Genomic DNA, 13,941 nt, shown 5'->3' on the forward strand with positions numbered 1-13,941 from the left:
TGATTTATAAATATAAATGTACTTACAATTTCTGTATTTTGGAGACAAGATTACTAACAGCAGCTTTGACATCGGCGTTACCACAGGTACATATAACCTTAAACTGTTTCTCTTGTAACTTTTGTAAGAAACACTGTAAACGAAAAAAGACATTTCTACAATACCAGTACTAAACTGAGTATCAAATGTTGACCTTTACCAATAAAATAAAAATTCCTTGAAGTGATACTAGTTCTATATTAATCCAAAATTGTGATTCTACACTATTTACCTACTTGCCATTTTTCTCTTAAATAAAGTATGTGAAATAAAAATGGCAATAACTACTTCAGCAAGCTGTTGAATAGCATTGGCACTGTTGAATGAAGTGTAACTCCATTTACCTGTTTAAATTTTTTCACTAAATATAAATTTATTTTTTTATATTTAAGCCAAAAGTATGAAAAAATATCAATGTAGACCCATTAATTCCACACTTTTTACAAGTTTACAATTTCACTCTGTATGGAAACACTAAAATAAGCCGATATATAATATACAGGGCACAGTTAAATTATATCCACAGAGGTCAAACCTTAAACAGTTGGAGAATGTATGGACACACCATGCTTAGTAGAATTATATTAAGTTTATACCTGGCCCTGCCAATCAGCAGTGTTAACTAGAATAATATTCTCTGGTAATTGGTCATCTGACCCTGCTAAAACAGTACTCAACTGTTCCAATAAAGCTTTCCTTGGCTGAAAATTAAAACACAAATCTAAGAACTGAGTAATAAAATAAGTCATATGAAAAGTCAAATATTGATGCACTGTAATACATTCCCAATTTTTGTATTGGTAAGTAGCTGTCTATGTAAGAATAAAGTGATTCAGTTGGAAAACTTTCACATACTGTAAATTTAGACGAAAGCTTTAAGCATTTTATTTATAAAATGAACTATGATATTTTGTATGAAGCTTTCTAGTAAAAGATATTAGAAGTGAAATTTTAAATAGAATGTGCTGGAGTAAACTCCCCTTAAAAAAATTGATGCATTCTATTGATTCATTCCCTCCACTAGAAGAAATCTATGATGAATTTTTATAATCATTCTAAACAACATATTAACAATAAAAAATGTACCTTTTGAATGATTGGATAACTACTTAAATACCTGATACAGGTGAGGACGAAATTAAACATTAGAAAACACATGAAGCCAAGAACCATGAAATTTATCCAACCAATAAAATAAATAGAAGAAAAGGATAAATACTTTTAGTAAGCATCTTTTAGATCAGCTACATGCCTTGATCAATAACATAAATAATTCGAACACATTCCAGAAGAAATATCCCATGTTTTCAGATTCTGCAAACCATATCATTTGAAATATGATAACATTAGAAACAAAATTATATGGTTTCAGGAATAGTTATTCCTATCTCATTATTGTACAGATTTTCTATACCTTGTTACTGTTGTCAGTCTGAAAGTGTAGATAATCTAGATGTATGTTTAATTTTTTTCTTCACCCTACTATTCTATTATTTGTAAACAAAAAATAAATGGTTTTCACATATATCACCCTAATTGGGATTTAATGGCATCTTCTAGCAACCACAAAAGGAGGCAAAACAAGCCCTACAGTACTCACCCACTTGTTCCTTGTTTAAATTTGTTTCACTTAAAAATGAAACAGTCAGTTTATGAAAGAAGTTTAATTTTATTTCTGACTTTGCACTTGATCTGAGAAAGCCTCAAAAAGAGTAAACAGATTTATTAATGGATCTACACAAAATGTTTACATAAAATACCTTAAAATTACCATCATCTTTTGAAAATAAATATTTTTTTAATTTCATAAGTAAAACGGTTTCTGATTGGATAACAAATTTTGTCAATCATCTCATAGACAAAATTTTGTAGTGACTGACATCAAACTTTTGTAATGATTTACTTGTTAAATTTTGATACTTTAATTTAATTATAAGGAATGACTGTTATATTTTTCTGTCTATTTGAAAGAACCTCAATGCCCATGGTGCACACTGGAAAATACCATGCTACACAGGTTATTTAGTGTGACCATGAGATTGGAGTTATTTCTTCATAGACCGAAAAAATAAAACAGTCATTCCTTAAATAGTCTGTAATAGTAATAATATATTTATATCAGATACATTAACAATAAATTATTTTTTCTTGAAGTGTATTGACTGATGGGAGAGGAACAGACAAATAACAATACTATAAAAATATTGTACTTCATACATATACATGTACATGTAATATAAACTAACAAATCAGGAAAAAATATTTATTTAGTGATCTGTGTGTGGATATTTTCCACTTCCAACACTCTCCCAATTAATAAAATGTATTGCTTAACTGGTAAAAAAAATTCTGGTGGGCACATTATTGATTCAGGAATTGATACAGCTATGGATACGACATTCAAACTTGAACAAATTCTTAGCTTGGATTGTGATGATTCTGACCAAAACGAAAGTGATCTAAGAACTTTAAAATTAGCTTTCAGACAGAGGAAATAAGCAATTGATAAATAGACTCCCGCCGTTTACCCGCACTTGATTCAATTCCTTCACTTTGACATTCAGAGCACAGGGCAGAAATCAGACTGTCAACACTGGGTGACTGCCATAGTTTTTCTGTCCCTTTTTTCTTCACTTTCATTCCTAAAAGGTAAAGGCCATTATATCCATCAAAACCTTTCTTTTGTCCAGTGGAACTTCATACCAATTTCATAAGATCTCATACACGTTAACTCAAGTCACTGCATAGAAACCAGACAAATTTTGGTTCACTTTTGGTCCCTTATTCCTTCATGGATATGGTAACAACCCCAAAACCATTCCTAGCCTAATTTAAGTAGTATTAAACCTTGTGATACAATTTCATAGCAATCCATACACATATAGTTTATTTTTATAAAATACATGTTTCAATCCCCTTTTTTGACCTCTTAATTCCTAGTAAGTAATGTTAAATTCTAAAAATCAATGAACCACCATTTTTTTTCACAGAGATCCATATACTTTTTCACGAGTTATTATATGGACATCTACCCCCTTTTTAGGCCTTTAATTCTAAAATGGCTGGAGAAGAACAGTGCAACAAATACTTCAACTTTCAATAAATAGCTACGTGGAGCACAGCATGATATAACTGCAGTGGTTGAACCCTGAAGAGATGAGGCAAGTGTTGACACAATATTAGTTTTTGACACACTTAAGCATAGGGAGTTATTGTTCATTATGGAAACAATATTGTGCAATATTTTAAAACTCAATTTAAGTATAAAGGTTTCGCTTCAGGGTACATTCATGGATCACTTTGTACCTCATTATTTGTAGTTTGGACAAAATACAACACAAATTAGAAAATTAATTAAAAATTTTCACAATAAGACCAAAAATACAAAAGGAGATTTTTTTTGGGATGTGGCACCTTTTTACTCAAAAATAAGAGATATCTAAAATCTAACTGAGAAATTCAAAAGGAACCCCAATAAAAAAAAATCAAAATTGTACCAAAAATTTTAAAAAAAGATTTTTTTGGGGTGTGAACCTTTGAAGCCTTATAACATTGAAATTGGTAAGAGATATCTGAAATCTGATTGAACAATCAGGCAGGGATTTTTTATAAAGAATCCAATAAACAAAATTTCAAAATCGGACCAAAAATTTTTTAAAAAGTTGATTTTTTTGGGTGTGGCCCAATTTTGTACATTTGTACACCTTTAACTCCAAAATGGTTAAATATAAGCCTACCCTGTAAACATTTTCAAAACAAAGTTTAAAAAGGAACAGGATGATATCTGAATCATAAAATTTGGATCAACAAACACCTATTTTCCCCCTTTTAGCTCCTTATTTCCAAAGGGTTTGGGAAAAAAACTTCAAAAAACTATAGGGCGCCCCTCCATGTTCATAGGAACAATGTCTTACAATTTCAAAAAAATATTGGATAACTTTTAACTGTTATACTAAAGTTTTCATAAATAAATTAAAGTTAATGGATGCCAACTACAACCCAATAAGGTGATACCATTATTGTACAGCAAAATTTTTTTTGGTGGTCATATAAAAATATAAAGTAAAAAATAAACAGTAAAAAAGTAAACAAGAGGCTCCCAGGAGCCTGAATTGCTCACCTGGTTGAATTTTGCCTTTCAAAGGCAATGAATTTAACAAGAAGTTGTCCAACAATTTTACTCAAGAAGTCTTTGGTAGGACTTATCATAAGGATCATTTCAACAACAGAAAGTTTCTTTTAATCTATCATAGTTTTCAAGATATTGACTGAAAACTGTAAAAAAAAAAGTCATTTTTCACCTACCAAGGGCAATAACTACTACAAGGAGTCATCTGACAACTTTTGTCCCTAAAGACTATTGTAATCCTAATAACAAGGATCATTTCAGCTATAGAAAGAATTCAGCTTAACCTAACGTATTGGAGATATATGTGAAAAACTACTGTCTGACCCCTATGTTCTATTGTAGGTAACAGCAGCCATGTTTTTTGACTGATCAAAAATCCCCACATCAGTTCTATGAAGGATACAACAAGGAACATTCATACCAAGTTTGGTTCCAATTGATCAAATAATGTCAGAGGAGAAGATTTTTGAAAGAAATAACATTAAAAATAGCAAAAATTGTTGATAAAGGGCAATAACTCCAATAGGGCTAAACGAATTAAAACCAAAATTTGACCAGAGATATATCTCATCAAGCTGAACACTTTTACTCGTGTCAAAATTTAGCATAACCTAACGGTTTTGGAGATATATGCAAAAAAAAACTACTGTTTGACCCCTATGTTCTATTTTTAGTAACAGTGGCCACGTTGTTTACTCAAATCAAAAATCCCCACATCAGTTCCATGCAGGATACAACAAAGAACATTCATACCAAGTTTGGTTTCAATTGGTCAAGTAGTGTCAGAGGAAAAGACTTCTGAAAGAAAAAACATTAAAAATAGCAAAAATCGTTGAAAAAGGGCATTAACTCCACTATGGCTAAACGGAATAAAACCAAAATTTGACAAGAGATAGATCTCATCATGCTGAATACTTTTACCCATGTCAAACTTAGCTAAACCTAACAGTTTTGGAGATATATGTGAAAAACTACTGTCTGAAACCTATGTTCTACTTTTAGTAACAGCGGCCATGTTTTTTTATGGTTAAAAAATTCCCACAACAGATCTACGCAGGATACCCCAAGGAACATTCATACCAAGTGTCATTCTAATTAGTCAAGTCGTTTCAGAGCAGAAGAGTTTTGTATCATTGTTGACGACAACGGACGCCAAGTGATGGCAACAGCTCACATGGCCTACGGTTGGTGAGCTAAAAAGTCATATTTTGCTGTTCAAGTGCAATTTGTGTGTTCTACGACTTCTAGCCAATGAATACTTTTGAAGGCCTGATCTAATGAACATTTCATCATTGAGAGTTTCTTTGTATCTATTAATGTTTTAAATGCAATAAATCTAATAAATAATTGTGATACAAGTCCAACCTAATAGAGACTAGAGTATTGCTCTTAAAGCAGATGAAAGAAAGTTGGGATAACATTAAACTGAGTTATTTATATGTTACCTAACTGTTTTTATTGGAACAATTCCAAAGCACCAGAAGCTGCAGGTGGGTAAAATTCAAGCTCTATAGCTATACATTCATCTACTCACTCTTATAATAGTTAAAGATTATCATCAAAACCATGCAGTTTTTTCTTTCGATCAATTTTTAACATGTTACTATAATCAAATTTTCATAAACATAGTTCACTAATAGAATTATCAGATGAAACTTAAACATTTATAAAGCTTAATTTTCATTTTCAATTTTCAACTACTAACTAGTAATTAAACTCACTCTTGAGTCAAAATGTTAGTTTGCTTGCCTCCAGATTGGAGTCCAGTGGGGAGTGAATCAGTTGAGAAATAACTTTATAAGAGTTTTATATTGAAGTGGTTGCTTTTTTGTCATGGGTAAGTGGTGACTACTTTGCTCTGAGTCAGAATACTGTGTCAGAACAGGATAATATGTTCTTACATATTATTGCTTTATGAGCTAGCTCATCAAAATCCAGCTCATTGTGTCTAGACAAAAGCAGGGTCTGTCCTGTTCATAAAATGTTTACATCTTCTTCAAATATGCTGGGCATAAAGTAGACAATTTACCAAATACAGCATTCCTGCTAAGCTTTTAAAAACAAAGTACTGCTTGAAGTATTAACAGTTTTCAATGTTTGATCAACCAAAAAAATTCAAAATCCATACAAACTTTTAATTCACATAAGTAGACAAACACCACAGTGATGTCAAATACAAAACCTTTATATCCAAGTAAAGCAATTAAGTTTTGCAAAGTTACCTTAACAAATAACACCTATGAGGTTGATTTAAATTTGTTTTCCAATAGGTTTTAACAAGAGCCTTGAGCCACTGCAGCAGCCTGAAAAACCACTTGCATGGAAATCAGTTAAAACAATCCTGTTTCAGACCCTTGAGGACTCCACATGAACTGAACATTTAAAATTGTTCTACCAGGAGATAAGATTGCATCTTATAACCTAACTTCTTAACCCTGTGAAATTTAAAGTTCAATACTCTCCATAGTACAGAGTTATCAGTAGATAAACAAGTTATTTACAATGAGTAAAGTCTAGAATTTTTTAACATGCATTGTTTATCTAAGAACAGTTGTGATGATAATGTATATATTATTGATATATCACATCAAACTATTACACACCAGGTTCTGGTTGACTAAACCCGTACTATGTCGTCTAGGCATATTCTCCACAGATTTCTTTTTCTCTCTGTATGAACGGCTTCTTGGGCGATATATTGAGTGTTTTGGTAAAAATCGGGAAGTTGAATGAATTTCAGGTGTAACAGGTGCACTGACTAAGTGCTCAGCATCAATTTCCTGTTCCTGACCAATCAAATGTAACATACATACATGAATATGACAATAAAATTCTCACAGACACAATACTCATCAAGCAAACAGTTATATTAGTAAGCAAACTTTAGCACATGCACTGTAACTTCATTTATAAGTGATTATTAAATAAAAAGACTAAGCTATACATCCACATCAGCTCATATTCAAGCATAACAACATAAACATTAACAATAGTTAATAGTAAGATTCAGGGTCACTCACAAGTCATAACCATAATTAACAATATCTGTCAAATGTTACTACACCAGATGGCAAATACATAGGAAGACTTCACTAAGAACTAGAATCACTGCTATTAGATAAAAGTCTCGTTTGATTTGTCTTCGGAGAAGTATTACTGATATGATAAAAGTTTCTTGTGATTTGTCCATTGAGAAGTATTACTGATGAGATAACAGTTTCTTGTGATTTTATACCTGTTAACCCTCCCTCTTAAAGAAGAAGACTCCCTCTATTTGGGTCCATATCCTTCTTCGAGAAAGTCTCTCATGTGGGAGACACAAACCTCTCTCTTTCACAAATATCTCCCCCCAAAATTTCCCTCTTAGCAGAAATATTGCACACATTATATATGTTCTAAATCAGTGGCAGATACAGGAGGATGAAGGGGGTTGGCACTCATCCCTTTCAATGGAAAATTTGTCACTCTCTTGTGTAAAATTTGACAAAACAATGGCAAATAATGTACTAGAACCTTTCTTTTTCCGAGGAACCCAGGCTGGCACCCTTCCTTTTTAAAATGTCTGGATACGCCCATGTAAATGACTTATTAAATTGATATTAATACAATGAGAAACAATAAACAATAATTAATCCTTTTGTTGTACTAATTACTTAAATTTTGATTAGAAACACTTTGTAGATTAATGAGATTATCATAAATTTTATATCTTTGTCTTATCTTTGTACTTGGATCTCTAGCAAAATTATCTTTTTTTCTGCAAAAAAAGATCGACATGCTAAATCTCCCTCCTAGAAAAGCTGAAAAGAGGGAGATCTCCCCATTTGAGCATTCAATAGGTCAACAGGTAAGCGATTTGTCCATGGAAATACTGAGAAGTATTACTGATTAGTTAAAAGTCTTTGTGATTTGGTCTATTGAGAAGTATCACTGATATAATAAAAGCCTCTTGTGACTTGTTTTTGGAAATTCTGAGAAGCATACCTGATTAGATAAAAGTATTAAAATTAGTCTATGGAAATTTTTAGAAGTATTACTGATTCAAATTATCTGATAGAATATATAGGATGCAATGACCTTCTTGATTTCAACATGACATAAATGATTAGGACAGCTAGATACAACTTCAAACAGAAGTAGAAAACCTAGATCTTGGAGTTGGATTGGATACATTTATTTCTAGACATAGAAAATATTTGTGCAATTAAGTACACATTTATTCCCCACCATACATCAATTTCTTTTATGAATGAAGTACTGTAACTTTTGATGTCAGGTTATTTTGGTGGTTTTCTCCCAGGGCGTTTTATTTTGGTGTGCTTAATTTTGGAGGTTTTCTCCCAGGGTGTTTTATTTTGGTGTGCATAATTTTGGTGGTTGCGGAACATTTTTACTGAGTTCTAGTAGTCACCTTTTTTGGGATGTTTAATTTTGACGCTTTTAAGACAGATGCCAAATATGCCAAATAAAAATACATCAAAATCTTCCTAATTTACAGTAGCAAAAGACAAATAGGGTCTTACATTAGTTTTTATTAAAGATCGGGGATTTCTTCCACATGTGTGAGAAATTATTTCTTTTTTGTTATTGTCTATTCTTTTGTAAACATTATCTAAGATGTAAAAAGATGACTTATAAAAGTAAAATATTAAGTCCTGTGCAGTGTAAGATCATTTCATGTATAGTAAGTAATCTTCCACTAAAATTTACCATACCCCAGAAAGAAACTAACAGTGATTTTTATTAAAACTTTACTGTGAAAAAAAAAAAAAACACACACAAATTTTACTTAATTCTGAATAATGGCATGAAAATTCATACAGTTATCCTTGACTTGCCATAAAAATTACAATTCACTATTCAAAACATGTTTCCACTTAAGAAAATAAGTTCCTAAATGTACAATAGATACACGTTTCATCAATTTGAATCTTCCTGCCAATTTCAAATGGATGAAATTATTGTTCTTCACTTTACCATATGATACTAATTTTAATTTTTAAGATACTTGGCACATTCTGCAAGAAAAAAATTCCTGATGCATATATTTTCAAGGCCAAAAAGGATTTACTTAAATCTTTCCTTGATTGCCACAACAATAGATTATTATTTATTGTTCTCATGAAATGATTTTTAAAAAGATATTGAATGATCTTAAAAGAAATTATATTTGGTTTAGTGTTCAGAAATAGTATATTTTTGGTGTTACAAAAATGACAATACATTTTTGAATTTACAAAAATAAGAATTACCACTTATATTCTTGATATAAGAAACATAAGAAACTTTGCGCTGAATTTTAATACAGATCGTACACTATAGGACTTCAACAATGCAATTGAGTTAGATTTTTTCCCAGTTGAGAAAAATTATTTATCATCAGTAAATTTTCTGTCATCACAACATACTAACTTGTTTTAATGCATTCATGGCATTATTCTAATTTCCATAAGCTCAATAATTCTGTCATACCCAACAACATGCAGGGCTTTATTAAACAGTGCATGTTAAGTTTTTCATTAAATGACTTCAAACACCAAAGTTATTTCAATGTAAGGAAACGACTAAGTACTTACATGATTGTCAGAGTCATTTTTCCTGGAATTATCATCACTCCCCTTACCATCCTGCTTGCAGAAATATACATTGTTATCAGAACACATAACATTTATAAGTTGTAACATATTTCATAGACGTATGATATTGTCTGTATGTTATAGAAGCATGACATTTTCTATATTATATATATGATTGAAGTCATCACTACAGAAATTTTATGGTTGTCGTCATGAACTCATGGATGAAGGTGTATCCATTTGCACCATGAAATCTGATTTGTTCAAGATGTCATAGTTTTCCTTTCCTCTTTCGTCTTCCCAGGACTTGAATTTTTTTGCGCACCCCAGTGGGTGTTTCTAGAAAAGCAGACCCTTCGCCTACCGGTGCACCTGGTCCATGCTCCCAGTTTTTAGTGGAGTCCGAGTTCCTCATTTACTTTGTTACTTTGTATGTATGATTTTAGTTACTTTATGTTGTTTGTTGCATTTGTTTGTTTCCCATGTCTGGTTGTTGTCTCTGGATTACATTCTTATGATCACTTGATTACTCTTATATAAGTATGACATTGTCTATATTTTAAAAGGTCATATTATTATAAAACAACCTAACCTTTGATACAATCTGAAGTAACAAACTTATAGAAATTTAGGTACACACTAAAATATGTAAACCTAAACAAAAACCTTGTGATAGCATGAAAGAAAGTACATTAAACAGTTTGGAAAATTCAGATGGCCATATCCAAGAATAACAAAATATTCAAATTATTTTTCATTTACGATTCCCACCCTAACATCACCATTTGCAGAGGCCCATCCTTACATCACCATTTACAGAGACATATCCTAACATCACCATTTACAGAGACCCATCCTTACATCACCATTTACAGAGACCCATCCATACATCACCATTTACAGAGACCCATCCATACATCACTGGAGATTTTTTGAAACCTTATTTATACTTCTTCCTAGTATCTCTCATGTTTTGAGATTTAAATGTTAAAATTTAGAACCCTAATTTTGGAGAGGACTACTTGAAAAATTCTCATGGTAGTCCAATGGGCTATCTAGATTTTGCCTTATTTTTCATAAGATCTTAGAACAGAACCGTCATTACTGTCTGCAGACTACCTGTTTACCTTTGAAGTAGTCCTGTTGACCACCAAACAAACGAGGTTAGGGTCAAACCCTGTGAGCAAAAAAAAACTTTTAAATCAGTTCTTCTAAGTTAGTACACTTCAAATATTCTTGTATTAAATTAATGGCAAGTTTGTTTTCTCCATAATCTTTATAAAGAGCTTCGACAGAGCACGGCATGATATGACCGCAGTGGTAGGATCCTGAACAGTTGTGGCAAGTGTTGACACGATATTAGTTTTTGACACATTTAAGCATATGGACTTACAATTCATTATGGACACAACTGGTTTGGACAAAACACAGCTCAAAATTTGAAATTTAATCCAGTAAATTTCGAAAGCAGACCAAAAAATAAAAGAGCTGATAAATTTCTACCAATTCTAATGGTAACCTGTTTTCCCCCTTTCAGCCCCTAATTTTCTGAAGGGGTAGGGTAACAATCTCCAAAAACTATAAGGCCTTCCACCATGTCGCTAGGAACAATGTGTTTAAATTTTGCAACGATCGGATTAAGTTTTACCCAAGGTAACATAAATAAATGAAAGTTAACAGACACTAGTGCTAATGACCATGACAGGGTGATACCATTATACCACTGAAAAAAACTGTTTTGGGTCATATAAAATTAGCCATTTTATCTAAATTCTTGTCAATGGCAGTTTTTTTTAAGTGAAGAACTTCAAATTTTGTCCATATTTTCCGGACTATAAGTCGATGTGGAGTATTAGTTGAGTTGCCTAATTTTGACAAAAATCGATGAAAAAAACATAGATAAGTTGAATTCAGCAGATAAGTTGAGGGTCAGACATGTGCATTCATATCGTAGGTGTTAGCGGAGATCCAAGTCGAGTGGTTTGTTTTCAACAGCAAATTATTCCAGCGATGTCGGTTTGTATAGTATTTCTGAATTAAATTTATATTTGTGTTTTTGTTAAAGTGTACTTTGTCCGGGAGTTCAATAATTTTCATTGAATGGTGTGTCAATGGCTATGAAGCCTTAAATCATCAGGTGTATGAAATCATAAACATGTCAAAGGTGGGCACTCATGCATGAAATAAGCAGGAAATTTGTTTGATGAATTGGTCATGATTATGAGCAGTAATTAATAAACAATATAACCTGGTATTATGAAAAACAATAAAAAAATAATTGTATTATGTAAATTTGGTTGCAATTAGCCATTTAGATAATACTTAACTGATTATAATTTGAGTCAAGTGTGAATGTGTTACGACATACCGTAAATGGGTATAAATTTGCATATTAAAGGACCGATAACTCCGCAGCCCCCGATAATGCCTTTCCAGTTAAAAAGAGTTTTGTTAACGTATCTTCTATAGTTACTTTATACATTTTATATACTTTAACAGTTTCAAAGTTTTTATTAACATCGTCATATACATTTGTAAAGGATAGTGGCATTGATCAATAATTTCCAAGTTTGATCACCAGTTTGACTGTTTGAGTGATGGCTTTTGTTGATTGCAGTTTACCCAAAGTTCTGAATCAAAGCAATCAAAAGTGAACCCAACAAATCTAATAAAATACATTGTAGATGAACAATTTTTATTGAAAAATCCTAATATAAGTCAAAGTGGACGATAAGTCGAGGCTGACACTTTGCTAAAAAAAATATCGACTCATAGTCTGCAAAATACAGTATATTACTTACTCCTGATTTGAGAGATTCCGCTGTATCAGTATTACTTCCCTTGCCAGCAAAGAAAGGCCTGAAACATATCATAATGAAAAAAATTATTGACACTCAACAATGAACAGTTTTTTTCTTTCTACACTCCAGAGCATTACTGATAGATTCTGCATACTTACAAAACATATTCATACCATAACTCTAACAGAACTTGCAAAAAATAAAAATGAAAGCGTAGTATGAATAGCTATATATCACAACTATATATACTTATAAAAAAAATAAAAAGAAACCATGATCCAGCAGTTTCTGAAGAGTAGCATCCAAAAGGTCTTATATAGTTGAAACATGCTGAAATAAAAAGCTTTACTGAGCACACATGATACAACAGCAGCCAGCTGAAATCTGTTCACTTATGGCAAGTGTGGATACAATATTAGTTTTTTACACACTAAACATAGGGATTAACACTTCATTATGTATAAAACTCATTTTGACACAATTTTGCACAATATTTTGAAATTCAATTTAAGTATAAAGGTCTGCTTCAGGGTGCATTCATGGATCACTTTATACCTCATTACCTCAAGAATAGTAAATGAAAGGGTTAATTTTGTAAGCATACTTCTTAAAGCTCTTGTAATTAGGCTGGGATTTTAATATGGAATCCAATAACAAAAATTTCAAAATCATACCAAATATGAAAGTCAATTTTTTGGGGTGTGGTCGCCTTTGACACCTTATAACATGAATACCATAAAGATATCTAAAATCTGAATGAAAAATGCAGACAGGAATTTTCATGAGGAATCAAACAAGAGGCTCCCAGGAGCCTGAATTGCTCACCTGGTTAAAGTTTGGTAGGACTTATCATAAGGATCGTTTCAGCAACTGAAAGTTTCTATTTGTTATAGGTTTCAAGATATTGGCTGAAAACTATAAAAACAATAATTTTTCATCCTTCGAGGGCAATAACTCTTACAAGGAGTTGCTTGACAACTTTGATCCCTGAAGACGTTTGAGGGCCTTATAATAAGAATCATTTCAGCAATTGAAAGAGTTTGGCTAAACGGTTTTGAGATATATGCGAAAAACTACTGTCTGACCCCTATGTCCTTTTTTAGTAATGGCGGCCATGTTTTTTGATGGATCAAAAATCCCCACGTCAGTTCTATAAAGGATATCCCAAGGAACATTCATACCAAGTTTAATTTCAATTAGTCAAGAAGTGTCAGAGGAGAAAATTTTTGAAAGAAATAACATTAAAAATAGCAAAAATCGTTGAAAAAGGGCAATAACTCCAACATGGCTTAACAGATTAAAACCAAAACTTGACCAGAGATAGATCTCATTATGCTGAACACTTTTACCTGTGTCAAAATTCAGCTAATCCTAACGGTTTCAGAGATATATGTGA

The 13,941-nt window shown here is 31.9% G+C and overlaps 1 protein-coding gene across 8 annotated transcripts in view; it reads right to left on the reverse strand.

The window, feature by feature from the left end:
- LOC148623566 (phosphofurin acidic cluster sorting protein 2-like) overlaps nt 1–13,941 on the reverse strand; it is a 70,257-nt gene that overhangs the window by 35,336 nt on the left and 20,980 nt on the right. For 6 of the 8 annotated variants that reach the window (XM_088565467.1, XM_088565465.1, XM_088565463.1 and 3 more), the window contains exons 9-13: nt 12,546–12,603; nt 9,745–9,795; nt 6,772–6,954; nt 636–740; nt 27–133 (exon numbers count right to left, since the gene is read on the reverse strand). In XM_088565467.1, coding sequence (XP_088421593.1) covers nt 27–133; nt 636–740; nt 6,772–6,954; nt 9,745–9,795; nt 12,546–12,603 — 504 coding nt within the window. The remainder of the gene's footprint in view (nt 1–26; nt 134–635; nt 741–6,771; nt 6,955–9,744; nt 9,796–12,545; nt 12,604–13,941) is intronic. The other 2 variants (XM_088565469.1, XM_088565468.1) reach the window with 1 other exon arrangement.

This window comes from Perna viridis, chromosome 2 (genome assembly GCF_037379345.1).
Source record: "Perna viridis isolate PV_CMFRI_1.1 ecotype Kerala chromosome 2, ASM3737934v1, whole genome shotgun sequence".
NCBI lineage: Eukaryota > Metazoa > Mollusca > Bivalvia > Mytilida > Mytilidae > Perna > Perna viridis.